The 18,038-nt window shown below is 41.4% G+C and overlaps 1 protein-coding gene across 1 annotated transcript; it reads left to right on the top strand.

Moving 5' to 3' along the window:
* The first annotated feature begins 978 nt into the window (after window positions 1–978).
* PCDH12 (protocadherin 12) lies at window positions 979–15,043 on the top strand. Its single transcript, XM_074291675.1, has 4 exons — window positions 979–4,225; window positions 6,538–6,635; window positions 8,048–8,199; window positions 13,652–15,043. Exons 1-4 carry the CDS (start codon window positions 1,358–1,360, stop codon window positions 14,092–14,094), a joined length of 3,561 nt encoding a protein of 1,186 aa, XP_074147776.1. The 5' UTR covers window positions 979–1,357; the 3' UTR covers window positions 14,095–15,043.
* Window positions 15,044–18,038: the final 2,995 nt, after the last annotated feature.

Below are 18,038 nucleotides of genomic sequence, written 5' to 3'. Positions count from 1 at the left end.
TCTGGGCAAATAATTTTTCCCCCTTTTTTTTCTAAGGCTGGGGTTAAGTGACTTGCCCAGGGTCACACAGCTGGGAAGTGTTAAGTGTGAGACCAAATTTGAACTCAGGTCCTCCTGAATTCAGGGCTGGTGCTCTATCCACTGCGCCACCTAGCTGCCCTCTGGGCAAATAATTTAACTTCAGTTTCCTCAACTGTCAGAAATGGGGATGATGATAATAATAGAACCTGCCTTCTAAGATCTTAGTATAGTACCTGGCACTTGGGTGACATATAAATGCTTATTCCCTTCCTTCCCTTCCTTCAAGGGTGGGAGGAAGGTCAAGGGGTAGGTGTACCTACACAAAAGTCAATGAAAAATATTTGTGGGAGTTAGTGCTGGTGGGGACTAGAAATGAATGGAAGAATTGATCATACATAAGATTAAAGAGACAGACAATGAGGAAGGAAAGGAAGGAGAAAAGAGGTTAGATAAAAATAGCATGAGAAAAGATGAGGGAATCTTCCAGACGAGAATAAAAAACAGATGGGATGAACAATGAAACTATGTGATTAGGAGTTAAGTGAAGGGTAATAAAGGAAGAAAGGAGTTAAATAAAGAGTGTGGTAGTTAGTGCCATGACATAGAGTCATGTCAGTGGGTTTTATAAAGCAAGGGTTCATTGTGCTACAGTGGGGAATAGGTGAGAGACTGTGGTTCTTTGGGGACAGCAGGAAGAGCAGCTATGAGCACAGTGACATGCAGATGGGAACAGCTGGAGAGAAAGCTGCATGGACTAGGAAAGGATAACTCCATGTAGCCCTTTTCTCTAGGGAAAGGGATTGATTTCTGGCAGTAGCAGAGCAGTCACTGGGCCATGTGGACAGCACCTTCCCGTTGGAGGATCTCCGGAGCTGATGCTGGATTCTCAGGCTCAGCCTTCATGGGAAATGCTATTTCTCTAGCTGACATTTCAACTCACAGGCCTCCCTTTCCTGTAGGTGGGGTTTCCATAGGAAAAAGCAGCCTCTCTGTTTCCTTGCTCTTGCAACTGTTTGGAGTCTGAATCCCCTACATCCCACTTCACTTGGTAAATTCCCTTTTTGAGCTGGACTTTCCCCATCCTTTCACAAGTACAAAAGTGAAGCTTTCTTTGACTCCCTCCAAACCTGGGGTTCACAGCTCTCTTCAAATGAAGATGGACTTCTCTGGAAATCTTGCTATTTCTTTCAACATTTGAATATGGGACCCGATCATGCCAGCAAGTTTGGTGGCAAGAGGACAAGGCCAAACACACCCTCCAGGAAACACCTGAGGACTTTTCCAGCCTCTAAGGGCCTTTATCCCCTTCCAAATCCCATCTGAGAGGGTGGTAAGCATGGCATTCTTTTTACAGCTTCAGTTCTTTGGTTTGTACTGGATCTTTTTTCTTTCATCAGATAGTCAGGAGATAGCTACTCTCACTGTAAAATACCAAATTTCAGAAGAAGTGCCGTATGGAACAGTGATAGGAAAACTGTCTAAAGAACTGGGCTGGGAGGAGAGAAGCAAGCAGGAAGGGGCTTTCCAGATCTTGCAGCCACTTCAGGTGCTTCCCATTCAGGTTGACTCTAAAGATGGTTTACTCAGCACTGGGAGGAGGTTAGACAGAGAACAGCTTTGCAAACAGAAAGATCCTTGTCTGATATCCTTTGATGTGCTGGCCACTGCGGGCTTAGCTTTGATCCATGTGGAGATCCAGGTGCTGGACATCAATGATCACCACCCCCGTTTCCCCAAAGCAGAGCAGGAGCTGGAGATCTCTGAAAGTGCCTCTCTCCGGACCAGGATTCCCTTGGACAGAGCCTGGGATCTTGACACTGGCTCTAATACTTTGTATTCCTATTCACTTTCTCCCAGTGAACACTTTGCTCTGGAGGTGATCCTGGGGCCTGATGAAAGTAAACATGCAGAGCTTGTGGTGGTTAAGGAGCTGGATCGGGAGCTGCATGCATCCTTTGACTTGATATTAACAGCCTTTGACAACGGAGAGCCCCCCAAGTCAGGCACCAGCTTAGTTAGGGTCAGCGTTTTGGATTCCAACGACAACAGTCCTATGTTTGCAGAGAGCTCCTTGGCTTTAGAAGTGGGGGAAGACACTGTCCCTGGGACCCTTCTCATAAATCTCACAGCTACTGACCCGGACGAAGGACCAAATGGGGAGGTTGAGTTTTCCCTCAGTAAGCATGTGCCACCAAATGTGCAAGACACCTTTAGTATCAACGCCAAGACAGGCCAGATCGTTCTGCGTCAGCCCCTGGACTATGAAAAAACCCCTGCTTATGAGATAGATGTGCAGGCCAGGGACTTGGGTCCCAACCCCATTCCAGCTCACTGCAAAGTCCTCATCAAGATTCTAGATGTCAATGACAACTCCCCAAGCATACATATTACATGGGCCTCTCAACCATCTGTGATATCCGAAGCTCTTCCCAAGGACAGCTTCATTGCCCTGGTGATAGCAAGTGACCTGGATTCTGGGGACAATGGCCTGGTTCATTGCTCGCTCAGCCAAGGACAGGGACATTTTCAACTGAAAAGAACCAATGGTAACACTTATATGCTCTTGACTAGTGCCATTCTGGATAGGGAGAGGTGGCCTGAATATAACTTGACATTATTAGCCCAAGACCACGGGGAGCAACCTTTATCAGCCAAGAAACAGATCACCATTCAGATCAGTGACATCAATGACAACGCCCCCGTGTTTGAGCTGAGCAAGTACAACATCTCCATTTGGGAGAATAATCTACCTTCTTCCCATCTCATCACTGTTAAGGCTCATGATGCTGATCTGGACCTAAATGGAAAAGTCACTTACCACATTCAGGAGTCTCCTTTTTCCCATCTGGTAGCTATAGACTCTGACACAGGGGAGATCTCAGCAGCTACTACCCTGGACTATGAACAAATGGCCAGTTTTCAATTCCTGGTAATAGCAGAAGACAAAGGTCAACCTCAGCTTGTTTCTAGTGCCTCTGTGAGGGTCTGTCTCCTTGATACTAATGACAATCCTCCCATTGTGGTGCAGCCTGTCCTTAATGGGGGAGCAGCCTCTATTTCTGTGTTTGTGAACTCTTCCACTGGTCACTTAATAGTCTCTTCTGAGGCCCCTGACCCTTTTAGAGCCTCCAGCTCTGGTACAGTATCTTCGGGAGCCTCCAGGTCACAGCTATTTCTCCTAATGACCATTGTAGCCATTGATGCGGATTCTGGGGACAATGGAAATCTTCTCTATGCCATTCAGGGTGGAAATGAGGCTCACCTCTTCTTCCTTGACCCTCACTTGGGGCAGTTATACATCAATGTCACCAACGCCAGCAGCCTCATTGGCAGTGAATGGGAACTGATGGTGGTTGTCACTGACCAAGGGAGTCCCCCCTTGGAGACCAGGGCTCTGCTGAGAGTCACTTTCACCAACAGCCTGGATCACCTGAAGAACCTGGCGCAGGAATCGAGCCCCTTGAGCATCTCAGTAGTGACAGTGATTTGCTTGGCTGTGTTGCTGGCCATCTTCCTGTTGATTCTTGTCCTAATTGTGTCCATCTGCAGAACTGATCGGAAAGATAACAGAGCTTATAACTGCAGAGAAGCAGAGTCAACCTACCGACACCAGCCCAAGAGACCCCAGAAACAAATCCAGAAAGCTGATATTCACCTAGTGCCAGTGCTCAGGGGCCAGGTAGAAGAGCTTAGTGAGGCTGGGCTGCCCCACAAGGATGCAGGAAAGGAAAAGGTCCCAGAAACAGACTGGGATTCTCCACTGCAGGCTCCTTATCTAACCCCAACATTGTACAGGACACTTCGGAATCAGAGGAACCAGGGAACTTCCCCTGAGGACAGAGAGGTACTACAAGACACTTATAATCTCCTTTTCCACCATCCCAGGCAGAGAAATGCCTCTCGAGAAAATCTGTGTCTTCCAGACCCCCAGCCAACAACGTGTGCACCTCATCCAAAGGCCTCAAAGAATATGGGGAGTCCCCAAATGAAACCATCCCAAGAGCAGAGGAGTGATCTGCCTGTGCCAGCCCTTCCAGCCTCCTCTACAACTCTTAGGAGGCAACGAAATCTGAATGCCAAAGCTGACCCAGATGAGGAACATCACCCCCACCAGATCCTGCGCAGCCTGGTTCGACTGTCTGTGGCTGCCTTCACAGAACGCAACCCCATGGAAGAGCTCACCATCGACTCCCCTCCAGTTCAGGTATTGTCAACACAAGCACCCTCTTAGAGGAAAAACAAATTTATTCCATGTAAAAGGGTATGGTTATAGATTTTGTCTCAGTTGTCTTGGTGTCTTAAGGATTCTCTTTAGTAAAACTGCTATCTAATTCAAATGGTGCAAAGCTGGATGTGTGGCTTGGCCCAATATGGATAGGGTTGTATTTCAGATATTAGAGCCCTAAAATTGATCTGGTGATTTAAATTGTAATTATTTCCAAACAATTATGAAATCAAAAGAAAATTTAAAAACTAGGAAAAGAAGATTAATAATATGGACTTGAAACTGAGGGGCTTGTTTTTGTTTTGTTGCTTTGGTTTTTGATGAGGGCAGGGAGAAATCAGGAGCCAGAAAAAGAGAATTCAGCTAGTGGGTGTCCTGGAAAGACTTCTGGATTCAGAGTCAAAGACCTGGGTCCTTGGCTCTTTTCATGATTTTTAGCAAGTTACTTAACCTTTCTGACCCTCAGTTTCCTCATTTGTAAAGTGAAAGGATTAGTTAGACTGTAAAATTACGATATTGAATCATGTTCATGGCACATAATTCCCAATCCCATTCAGATTTAATTTGATCCTCACAACTCTCTTGGGAATTAATGGGGCAGATAGACTTGCCATCATTTAAGTTACCCAGAGTGATGCTCACCCAATGTCATTCAGCTAGTCAATAGCAAATCTAGGATTTCCTAATCCAAGGCTTTTTCCTCTATACCACATTACATTCACAAAATGGATCAGATATATTCCTGTGGTGCCAAGTAGACCAGGCAAACTTCCTGGCCTCCAAGGACAGAGCTATTTCCTCAACCTTCCCCCAAGAACTTGCCAAAAACTCAGACTCACAGACTACCAGGCAAATAGCCAGTCTCCCTTTTGGGAAGTTTTAACACGGGCCCCAGACATCAAAATGGCCCTCCAGAGCCACTCAAAGACAAGGGCAGACTTTGTCTTGGGAATGTTATTTAATGAGGAGGCTGGGAAGAAGGGAGGAGGTATTATTAAAGGGACATTTTACTATGTAATGGCTTGTCATTCTGCTGTTTTCTTATCTGTCATACAAGTAGATAAGACAAGGGGAGGAAATGGCTTGCTGCAGATAGCACTTTTAGAATAGACAGCTTTTTTCTCCAGCTGCAGCTGATGAATAAGCCTGGCTCTTTGGGGCTGGGGTCGGGTGTGCTCCAGGAAATGGGACACTGACCTACTGACCCGTACTTCTTTAAAACCTCACAGTCACAGTCAAATTCCAGCCTACAGGCTTCTCTTTTCCCCTTTCAAGTTGTTTGACTTCCAAATCACATTTGACATTGGGAATTCTCAGACCTCTCTTCCTTTGGGCTCAAGGAGCTGAGTTCAGAGGAAAGACAACCAGACATCCTAGAGAATCTCCCTTAAGGCTGATTATAAACATTAGGAAAACTTTTTTTGTATCTGTATAGAATTTTTAAAAAATAGAGCTTATTTATCTTCATCCCAGTGAGGGAGATAAGGCAAGAATCAAAAGTGCTATTTTACAGATGAGGAACACAACCCAAAAGCTGAGGGAAGTTATATCCTTTGCCTAACATCAAATAACAAGGGGATGACAGAGATGAGGGGGGAATCCCCGGTGTCCTGGGGCCCAGTCTGCACCATGACCTCATGTTTCTTTTGATCAGATAGGTGCTTTAATGTTGCTGAAAACAAACAACTCATTTTTGCCAAAATAATATTAGGCTTGTTTTCTCTTACTCCCCCCCCTCCCTTTTTTTTTATTGCTGTTGCTTTATTATTTTGTTTCATCGGTGTACATGTGTGTATGACACTTAGCCTATCTGAACTCCCTCATCTGTTCTTAAGACAGCAATTAACTAAAAAACATTTGCAAAGGAACCTCGTGTGGCAACTTACTATTGCCTGATTAAAATTTTTTAAAGGTTTGCTTACAAGAAATTTCTTTCCTTTATCAAACACACCACCTCCATTTTCTTAATTTGTGAAGGCGATTACTTCCGGTCGTCTTGCAAGGGGCTGTGTGTGTGTGTGAAAGATGGATAAAGAAAAGGCAGGATAAGATGCTTTCTCAGCTCCTTTCTCCTTCAGCTTATAGTTTTCCTGGGTAAAGTAAGGGAGCTTGGGGAATCTGCCTGCCTAGGTCTCTGTCACTTCTGCATTGTCCCCCTGTCCTAATCACACAAACATCTGAAGCTGGAGGAAACACTATAAAAAGAAAGCACAGTATTGAAGGAAACATCCGGCAAGGAAGTGTGTTTGGTAGGAATTGTGTAGAGTCAACAGATTTTTCCTGTCTTACAGCAAATATCCCAGCTGCTGTCCTTGCTGCACCAGGGCCAATTTCAACCCAAACCAAACCACAGAGGAAACAAATACTCGGCCAAGCCTGGTAGTGTCAGGTAAGCAACACGTAATCTTCAGCTCTACTCAAAGAAGTGTCTTGAAAAACCCTGGGCCCATCTTTCTTTTCCCCCAGCTATCCTCCCAACTCCTAGCCTCATTTTTCCCAGGTCAGTGATTTCCAATGGTCCTTTAGCTTCAGTCTTTGCTCTTCTGGGTCAGAATTCCAGGCCTGGTCCCCATCCCCTGCCATCCCTCAGCCCCAGGCTGTGCTGTGCTTTTGCCACTATATTTAGGTCCTAGAGCTGTGAAGGAAATGATTTCATTTCTGATGCTCTAATTTGTCTGCTGATTACAGAGGTGTTTGGGCTCCTTTTGCACACAGGATATGTTTTGTTTTGTATTAATAAATTTATTCTCTTCTTGTTTTGTCACCTACAATTAACTCAAAGAGTAGGAGTAGTCAGTGCTAAGTGTGGGTGTTGTCCCCTTGAGGGGGTCTCACTATTTCTGAGGACTCACAACTCATTAGCGAGCTAGATTTAGCCTCTTCTGAAAATGGTCCTGCTCCTGGGCATCAGCTCTTTCACATGAAAGCAGCCCTAGGAAATGATCTTAGGTTTCTCTTGGAGAATATATGTGATTGAGAGGAAGAAGTGAAAATTTAATTCAACTCAATTCAACCACTTATTGATCTTAAAGGCATGGCATGCAAAGATGGACAAGATATCATAGCTCTCCTCAAGAAACAGAACCTAATAGGAAGAGACATGAGTATAGATAAATATAATACAATATATCTATATCTATATAAGAGCTGTAAGACAGGTAAAGGCAAAGTCCTATGTGAGTATATATACTAGAGGGATCAGAAAGGGCTTCTTAGAGGAGACAACATTGAATTAGACTTTGCATAAAAATTTTAAATGGTAAAATGGGTTATAAGCAGAGTAAGTATATTTCCTTTTAGGTAGAAGGAAAAGCATGGGTAAGGATAGGAAAAATATGTGATAATCATAGAGACTACTGAGTCATACAGAATGACTAGAACATATGTTATATTCTGAATAATAGTGGGAGGTAAGGCTAGAAAGGTAGTGTGGGGGCAGACTGTGGGCCTAGAATGTCATTCTAAGGAACTTGGAATTTATTTAGTCAACGATAGGAAGCCATTGAAAATTTTTGAGCTGGATCATAGAGATGAGACTGTAGAAGACAGCAGTACATCAGATAGACTTGGAGATACTTTCTAAATAAGAAACCAAAGTTGTAGCTCTTCTGAATCTGCTCTTCTGGCCTAGAGGAGGTTCTGAAACCATGAAGAAAATGTATTGTGAAAAGAACCAAAAGGGAGTCTTGCATAGAGAGTAGACATTTAAATATTTGTCAAATTGAATTCTACAATGAGAAAAAGAAAGAAAGAAGTCTAGGAAGTCCATCACTTCCTGTGGTGATTTGGTTTCCTTTGTAGAAATGCAGGATTGGAGACAGATTGGCAAAATGCCAAGGAGGGTGACCATGGAGAACATGAAGCTGAGGATGGGAATTTGGACAATGAGTTGGACCTCTCAATGAAACAGCTCTTGGAGGAAGAATTAGAGAGCTTATTTGATCCACAAACAGGTAAAAGGCTTCTTTTGATCAACACTAACCTCATTTGACTCTTGATTAATTCCAACCTTTCATGATCTTTTTTCAGAACTCAAATTCAACAAATATTTACTGAGCACTTATTTTGTGAAAGACTATTATGGCCACAGTTGGGGAGAACAATTAGCAAAATCCTTGTATTTCCTTTTAAACTTGAAGCAAGGTAATTATTCATTTAAGCAAGTTTAAATTAAGTTGTACTTTGATTGGAAACCCTAAGCATCAGTGAATAGATTAATTTGTTCTTTGCTTTTCACAAGTATAGTTGAATTTCACAAATTTACCTCAACAATAACTACAATTCCTGAATTTGCTAATTGTTCTTTTCTCTGAGAGAAACATTAGCCAGTGGTAATCTTTAAGAAATGTATGTACTTATGCAGCAAATGTTATTAGTTAGGGACTTCTTTATTAGTTTTTTCTATAAAACTTCAGATATATCCAGAGTGCCAATGACCAAGGCCTTTTCAGCTTTATCTTTCCTCCACTAAGATGGTTAGGACATGGTGGTGGAAGAAAGAATAAAGAGGGGTTATCATGTTGGCAGAGAATCAATCAATTAATATTTATTAATCATCTACTATGTGTCTGGTACTTTGCTGAGTGATGGTGATACAAAAAAGAGGTAAAAGATAGTCCCTGACCTTAAGGAGTTTATAGGCTAATGGAGAATGTCCTTTGCTAATTGTATTCTTATTCCGAGGTCACACTGGGATTAATGACTCAATTTATCAGAGTTGGCAGTGTCTTATTCACAACAAAAGTCTGAAGTTTATGCTTTTAAAAGTATGAAGTTAATGTTTGTGCTGCCTTAATCGTTTATGGTTATTCTGGTGCTTTTCACCTTTAAATCTCACCTCCTACAGGAAGCTTTCCTCAATCCCTTTTAATTCTGGCGACTTCTCTTTGTTAATTAATTTCTATTTATCTTATATATAGCATGATTTTTCCCCATCAGATTATAAACTCAATGAAGACTTATTCCATTGTGTAGGAGCCCATTTGGGATTTTCTTGGCAATACTGGAGTGGTTTGCCATTTCCTTCTCTAGCTCATTTTACAGATGAAGAAAGTGAGGCAAATAAGGTTAAGTGACTTACCCAAGATCACATAGCTAGTTAATGTCTGAGGCTGGATTTGAGCTCAGGTCTTTCTGATTTCAGGTCAGGCCCTTTATCTACTGTGCCAGCTATCTGTCCATGATGGCAAAGAGTGTCTTTTTTGTATCCTTAGTACTTACTTAGCACAGTGACTGGCACATAATAGGTACTTAATGTTTGCTGAATAGAATTTTTTTTTAAATTATGAGGTGTTAACAAATTGCAGCATGATACAATAGAAAGAACCCTGATCTTAGAATGAGAGAAAGTTAGTTAAACAACAACAACAACAACAAAAACAAAGTTATTTTGAATTCTGATTCTGCCACTTAATATTAATGCACGGGACCAAGTCATTTCATGAAAATGAGAAAGTTAAACTGAGTAGATGACCACAAATGTTCTTTCTAATTCTAGAGCTATGATACTATGATAATAGTAAGTTTCATGGAGTACAGCAACAATTTCAAGAAAGCTTTGTGTATTTTAGAAAACATCTGGTCAGTATAAGTTGTTTCTCTGCAGAAAGCTGAGCTAAAGCTAAAGGATGTCTCACTATTCTGGCTTGTGCTTTTCCCTCTTGTCTGATCTGGCCACCCATTCCCTGTGGCTAGTTTTGGAAGTTATTGCAGTCAGTGTGAATGATGCTAAAGGTGGGTGAGCCTAAAAAGCAGAAAGAAATCTACTAGGAAGGGATATTTGCCCATCTACCTCCTGACTTTCAACCCATAAGTGTCCTCAAATCAACAACAATAACAAAAAAAGTAATGGCTCTGAGCGCTAGTGAAATTCTAGTTGTTTATGACTCTAAGATTATATTTATGCTATAACTCTCTGATTAAAATTCAAACAGATAGTGACTCTGTACAATTCTTCATCCTATCATTTTCCTCTCTCTCTATATATATATATTTTTTCCCTTTTATTCCTTTTCTCCTATTAGACTTTTGTTCAACCAGCAGCCCCAAAGGACATTGTTTAGCTTTACAATATGTGATACAAATCTTAGTTCTGAGTTCTCCTAAGCAGAGCCCGGCATCAGCTGCAGATAGACAGTACCTATATTTAGCTCAGAAGAGAAGTACTTGACATTGTCACTTTGTAGATAGCCTGAGTGGTGAATAGGAAATATTTGTTTAACAGAAACAATCCTATCTCTCAGCTCTAAGTCTAGGCAGAAGATCTAGATCTAGGATGAGGATGATTGGAACTTCCATTGACAGTGAAATTGCTGAATTTGGGGGCTAAATTGCAGAGGCTTGAATGGGATTTTTCCAAATATAACATTTTCTCATATGGACACTGCCATTCTGAATCTTACATTCTCTTATCCTTCCATATTTTTATAAGAAAGATTTTTGTTCACTCCAATCAAACTGAAGAAGAGAACAGGAAATGGCCCTTTCTGGTCTCACGCACCCTTTAAGCACTACAGTGGCTCAGGAAACCATATGTAACATTTCGTGTATTGGCTACCAACCTTCCAACACAATCACTAACAATCAGTCTCATAACTCACCTTAGTCTGGGAAGAAACTAGCTTTCCATTTCTCCACCACAACCCTTTCCAAAGTCCTTTAAGATATTGTAGAAGTATTCTTGGTACATTAGAGGGTGTTTATGTGGAGTAAATGATATCTTAGGATCCTATCTCTAGAGTAGAAAGAGATGTCAAAGTCTAGTCCCAACCATTTTATTTTACAGGTAAGAAATTTATAGCTCTGAGAGTTTGAGTAACTTGTGTGAGGTCACATAAGGAGTGTCAGGATTCAAACATATACCCTCTGACTCCAAATCTGGTATTATTTCCATGGCACTACTCAGTCATAGTGGATATTCTTTCATTTATCATCTCCCCTGAACAGACATTTTGCCCATGTACAGTACATTTCCATTTAGCACCAGTTTCTGTAATAAGAGGGAAGTCTTTGAATTGTCCTCAGAATTCTAGGGAACACTTCTAGGCCGAGGGCCTAGAGTCTACTACTGAGGCATTAGCCAGAGCAGTATAAAACAAGGAAGAAACTTGTGGAAGTTTTCAACCAGTAAAACCTTAGTATGTGATATGAATACAACTATAAAACACCATTTATAATAAATACGCCTAAATAATTGGAGAAATCTTAAATGCTCACAAGTAGAGCCAATATAATTAAAATTACAGTTAATTCACTAATTCATTGCCTATCAAATTACCATAGGATTACTTTATAGAAGAAATAACAAAGGAAATTCATTGTAGGAATTAATCAAAGGTCAAGAATCTCAAGGGAAATAATGAAACTCTAGTATTTTGGTCTAGAGGTGCTAAATTTAACAGTAGAAACTACACTTGCTGGGATATTCCACCGAGGAAACAACACATGCTTGAACAAAACCCTCAAATCAAAGTTATGTTTTGTTATAAATGATAAGAATGATAAAGGAACTCTCATAAAACTCATGATGAATATCTCCTAGTCAGTCTTCTTACCTCATTTCTCTCTCCTCTCTAATCTACCCTCTTCATAACTGCTAAAGTAACTTACCTACAGCAAAGGTCTTACTATAACATTCCTTCTATTTGGAAAGCTTCAGTAGCTTCTTATTGCCTATAAGATAAAATACAAATTCTTCCCATTCCTTCACTGTCAGGACTCTATTTGATCTTTTCAGGATCTATTGTACCTTACTTTCCTTTATATATTTTGTCCACCAGCCAAACTTGCCTACTTCTTTTTTTTTTTTTTAATTTTTTTTATTAAAGCTTTTTATTTACAAAACATATGCATGGGTAATTTTTCAACATTGACCCCTGCACTTGACTACTTCTTGATCCTCATTCTAGACATTTCATCATCCATCTCTATCCCTCCCACCTCATTTCTTTCTCTTAAAATCTCTACCTTCAGTTCAAAAGCCATTTCCTCTATGAGGCCTTTCCTGATTCCTCCAGCAGCTAGAACCTCTGCACACTGAAATTACCTTCTATTTACTTTTTTATGTGTTTTACATTTACTGATATGTATACATGTTATTTTTCTGGATAGAATATTAATTCTTTGAGAATAGGGACTGTTTCATTTTTGGTCTTTGATTTTAAAGCAAATAAAAAGCCTTTGTTCAGAAGGAGAAAATCATTGTGCTGGAAAACAAATAGGGATTAAGGACATTGCTAAGGATTGGGAGAGATGGAATCAAGGCCTCTTGTGATGTGGGTTAGAGAGAGGAAGTACAGAGAAAGAAGGAAGGAGACCTTCACTGTTTCTGTCCTTCTCTCTCTGTTGGTCCTTAATTTTCAAAGACGATTAATGACATCCAGAGGGTGATATCTTCACTTGCAAGTGAATTGATTTAAGTGAGACAGAGCCGTGCAAAGTCATCAGCCTCATTCTCTCCTCCAGAGTCACTGGAATCCAGTGGCAAGACATAGGCCAGGACAATTGGTGATGGCCCCAGATGCAGAGGGAGACCTTGGCCTTTTTAGACTAAGGTCTTTCTCAGGTCTCAGTTTGTCTGGGACAATGACCCTTCAGTAATTAAAGGATAGGTAAGAATTGAGGCAAAAGATGGCCTAGTTTGTCATCACATGGGAACTTTCACAGAGGGGAAGAAAAGGGCTAATGTGGCCATAGCCTGACTAGACATTAATAGCCAAATCAAAGCTGATAATGAAGGCATTTCTTTATATATTACACACACACACACACACACACACACACACACACACTTTTCTCCAAGTATATGTTAAAATACTTTTTTTTTTTAAGTTTTGAGTTCCAATTTCTCTCTCTTCCTTTTCCTCCCTGAGACAGTAAGCAATCAGATATAGTATACATGTGCAATTATATACAACATTTCCATATTAGTCATTTTGCACAAGAAGACTCTAATAAAAGAAAAAGAATGAAAGAAAGTGAAAAATAGCCTGCTTCAGTCTGTATAATCAAGCCAGTTCTAAGCAAATCTTCCGGTACCCAGAGAACAGAAAAGTTTCCTGTAGGGGGTAAGAGAACTGGCTGCACAGGGGTGCTAGAAGATGACACGAAGAGGTGAGAGATAAACAAACCTGAAACTATAACTAACACAAAAATCACATTGTTTTACTGACTCCTAGGTTTCACATTCTTAGCTCCTCTGGTCTTGACTCATCTCTCCATTGACTTTTCCTGCCCTAACACTTTACCTGTCTGGGCTCTTTTCCTTCCTTTCAATCTCTCCAGTCACTTCCTTTCTTTCCTTTGTACTGTTCAATATACCCCTTTCCTGACCTATAGTTCCTCCCTTGTCCTGCTTGGCACTTTGCTGTCTCAATTACATGCTTGTTGTTTTTCTCTAACTCACAGGTCTGGCCCTTGATCGGCTGAATGTACCAGATCCAGCTTGGATGGCAAGGCTGTCCCTGCCTCTTAACACCAACTACAGAGACAATGTCTTCTCCCCAGACTCCCCAGCCTCTGGCCAGGGTCGAGAAGTTGTTGCCATGGAGGAGCCGAGAACCTTCCAGACGTTTGGTAAATCTGCTGCTTCTGAGATGAAGTCGATGGGGACCCAGCTGGCCAGCACCTTTCTCTCAGAAATGAGCTCTCTGTTTGAGATGCTGTTGTCCCAAAATAGTAATGCCCCTGTGGCTGCTTCTGAAGTGTTGCAGCGCCTCTCGGCCTGTGGCAAGACTCTGGGGTTAGACCTTGCTGGAAGTGGGGCCCTGGGCGCTGAAGCCGTAGGTACAAATGAAAAGAAAGGAACCCAGATCAGGACTGGCAGCAGTAATAGCTGCAGGGACCTGTGAGCCTGGACAAGGGGCTTTCTGGATGGAGGAACCTAAGCTGCCCACTCCCTTCTGGAGGAATATTGGCATTTTGTGTGCTCAGTCCACATCTTAAGGCTCATCAGGTTTGGTGCTGGGTGATGAGTCTGAGTCCTGAGTAATCTCTAACCTCACCATGAAGGAACATGACCTGAGGTAGACACAAAACTCCTGGCTGACTCTACATCCAAAAGCAGCTGCTCCTAGGAACACATCTGGCTCGTCACCAGAACTGTTAGCAGTGTTAGCAAGAAGACCATCGAGGATTTCCTTAAAGGGCTCAGCCTCCTGAAGGACATAGCTACAGAATGGGTGCTGGACTGAAACAGAACTTGGGTGTTTGCTGGCAAAATACAAACAGAAGATAAAGAAACAGTCCCTAGAAGTAGAAACGTGTAAGAAATATCCAAAGCAAATGTGTGTATGAATGGACATTCTCATGAAAAACACTGCCTCTGAGTTGCCCCCTTGCATAGAACCCTGAATTTCTGGTTGTTACCTCCCCTCAAACATAAAAAATGGGGAAAGAATCATTTCACTCTGCCCATCTCCTCCAAAAAATCTTTGGCCAGTTTGATTCAAATTAGTCTGGGGAAATAAAGGGAGAAACTCCTATGACTTCCCCCTCCAAGTGTGTGTACTATTACGTGCACATGCTTACATTGTGCATTCACCCTAGCCTGACACTGCAATCAGTTGCCACCAAAGATCCTTTCTCTAGAGAAGCCTCCTGCTTTTTCAAGCCTGTTGGTCCTCCTTGATGGGGCATTTAAAAGGGCAATACTGATGTCTCTATATATAAAAGACACCTGAGATTAAATTCTTCTCACTTCAGGAGATGAAAAAAAGCCAATAATTTGGGCTGTTGCCAGCAGTGAACTTGCCTAAACTTCACTCTGGAGACCTCTTAAAAATAAAATATTTCCAAAGCAACTTGGTTTAATGGGTCTGTGAACTATCTTATCAGAAGCTAAGGCTGAGATTTAATATGCTGAAGATGAGCTTAATTTGGATCATTGGATGTTGGAAGGGGCTAGGCCAAGAGGTCTAGGATTAGGCAAAGAATTAGCCTCTGAGGATATTTTTTTTTCATGGCTCACAATATTTGGGTGCATGAGTAAGTCATCTTTTCTCATACGTTGGCTTTTAATCTTTGTCCAATATTCCAAAATCTAACCCACTTCAGTCTCATTAGAGAATACCATGAAATCCCTATTCACGAGGAAATCTGTCAAAGTAAATAGTTATTTAATAAAGCTTCCTTTGAAAAACCCCACCTTTGTCTCTTTTCTATGCTCATTCTCCTTGACCTCTCTGCAGGCCATTGACAGGGTTGACTCTGTCCTTGAAATTTTCTTCTCTCCTGGTTTTTGAGGCATCCGTTGTTCCTGGTTTTCCTTCTAGTGGTCCTGTCTGGCCTTCCTTCTGTCTCCTTGGCTGGATGATATTCCAGTTCGTGTCTTTTAACCATAGGTATACCTCAGGAGTCTATCCTTATCTGGACTCTCTTCTCTCCTCCCTCTATACAACTTCACTTGGTGATCTCTTCAGGTTCCATGAATTTAATTACCATCTCTACACTAATAATTCTCAAATCTATCTATCTTGGCTCAGACTCTACTGACTTTCAATTTCATTTCCAAATGCCTTTCAGATATCTTGCTGTTCAGTCTTATCTTTACATTATGCCCTCAAATCTTCCTACCACTCTATCCTCCCAGTTCCTCAGGCTTGCAACCAGAAGTCACTCTGGTTTCTTCACTCTCTCCTCCTTGATGTCCAAGCTCTTGACAAGGTCTGTCCATTTCACCTTTGCTTTATCTCTTCAACAGGCCCCTTCCCTCCTCTGGCACTACCATTCCCCACAAGGGCAGGCCTTCATGAAATTATACCTGCATTGCAATGGCCCGATGGGGGGTCTGCCTGTCTCAAATCTCTCTTCACTCCAATTCATCTCTCATTCAGTCACTAAAGCACAAGCCCTTTCATGCCATCCCTTTCTTAATAAACTCCCGTGGCTTCCTAATGCTGTTGTGCCACTGTTCTTTTTTATTATCCTGACTCAATTTCCCTAAGAGTTTTGCCTCAGTTTATAATTGTTCTGCTCAATCCTACAAAACCTCCCCTCCCTCTTAATCAGAATATTTGATAGGGATAAAAGAGCTTATATTTTAGAATATCAGAATGCCTCTCCCCATCCCAAGCTATCAGAATATCAGATACTGCCTTATTAAGATGCCTCCCCCATTATGTCATCCCCATTTCCAGTGGCTCACTTCATCCTGTTAGAGTCCCGTTCCCACTCTCAGCATCCAAACTCCGCCTCTGCCTCTTTCTACCCCCTGTCTGAACCATGTGTGTGTGTGTGTGTGTGTATATATATATATATATATATATATATATATATATATATATATATATATATATATATATATATAATGGAGAACTCAGATTGTTTGCTGGATTCTTGGAGATAATAGTCTTTTTCAGCTCTGGGTCCAAACCATGGATCCATTTGGTCCTAGAAATCTCTTCCTTTCAAATAAAATATTATATACTCTCTAATCTTTATCTTGCCTCAGTTTCTCCGGCATTACAATGCCTCCAGTATCAAATACAAAATGCTCTGCTTGACATTTAAAGCTCTTCATAAAGGGTCCCACTCTTACCTTTCTGGTCTCTCCAACTGTACTTTTGGATCCAATGACATCTGCCTCCTGGCTGTTTCCATACAATACACTTCTTTGTCTCTGGGCATTTTGTCTGGCTATCTCTCATGCGAAGAATACTGTTTTTTCTCTGCTTTGACTAACATCTCCGGTTTCCTAAGTCCTAAAATCCCACTTTCTACAGAAAACCTTCCCCAACTTCTCTTAATTCTCTCTGCCAATTATTTTTTTATTTATTCTATATATAGGCTTTATTTGCTTTATATATATATATATATATATATATATATATATATATATATTTGTTTGTATGTTGCCTCTTCTATTAGTGATGAGGGGAGCCCCAAAACTCTTTTTCTTTCTCTAACTTTGGGAATGAGTCCTGAGATAAAGCACTTAAAGCTCCTTTAAGGAGAAAATCTCCCTCAACTCTGCCTCAGTAAGAGTCCACCCCAAGGAATCGGATAAAGTGGTTTATCTAGGTGGGGCTGGTTGAGAACTGGAGAATTCCCACCCTATTCAATTAAAGATCTATTCAATCCAACTCTACCCACCAGCTTCTTTGGGAGGAGGAGCAGGCCTCTCTTGTAGCCAAAGACCTCCTTATAAAAACGGCAATTAAAAACTCATTTCTTTGCAGAGGACCTGACGTGCCATGCTAGACTATGCCATGCTATGTCAAGGAAACTTCTGCCCACTGGGATGATATTCTCTTCCAGTGCTACCCTCTCTCTATCCTCACCTATTTCCTTAACAAGACTTCATGCCTCTCTGTCAGGATTTCTAACCTTACTTCCCAATTCCTATTATAAACCTCGTTTGTCAATCCAAGTTTTCAGGTTTGTAAATTCCTTTACAGAGAATTTCTGCGCCGCCAGAAGAGCATTCCCCTAAACTCCCTATCCTTGTACCGAATCCCAAGGGATTACAGGGGAGCCAAAGCTCTCCATTTAGACCCTGAACCCCAAACCTGCCATTAGACCTTATCATTTAACTCCCTGACCACTAGGAACCCTAATCTCATTTTAGTCCCTAAATCTAGATCTCATCATTTGGTTCCCTGACAAAAAGGAACCCCCAACCCTAAACCTCATCATTAGGTTGTAAGCTCCTTGAAGGCAGGAATTGTTTTTTTGTCTTTCAGTATCCTCAATTCTTAGTACATTTGATACATGTAGGTACTTAATAAAAGTTTTCAATTGTGTTGAACAAGGAAATTGTGGTGTGTAAAGAGGCATTATATGTAGTAAAATACAG

The sequence above is a fragment of the Sminthopsis crassicaudata genome, chromosome 2 (assembly GCF_048593235.1).
Source record: "Sminthopsis crassicaudata isolate SCR6 chromosome 2, ASM4859323v1, whole genome shotgun sequence".
NCBI lineage: Eukaryota > Metazoa > Chordata > Mammalia > Dasyuromorphia > Dasyuridae > Sminthopsis > Sminthopsis crassicaudata.
The sequence above is the reverse complement of the archived record's forward strand: the minus strand, read 5'-3'. Positions and strand labels throughout refer to the sequence as shown.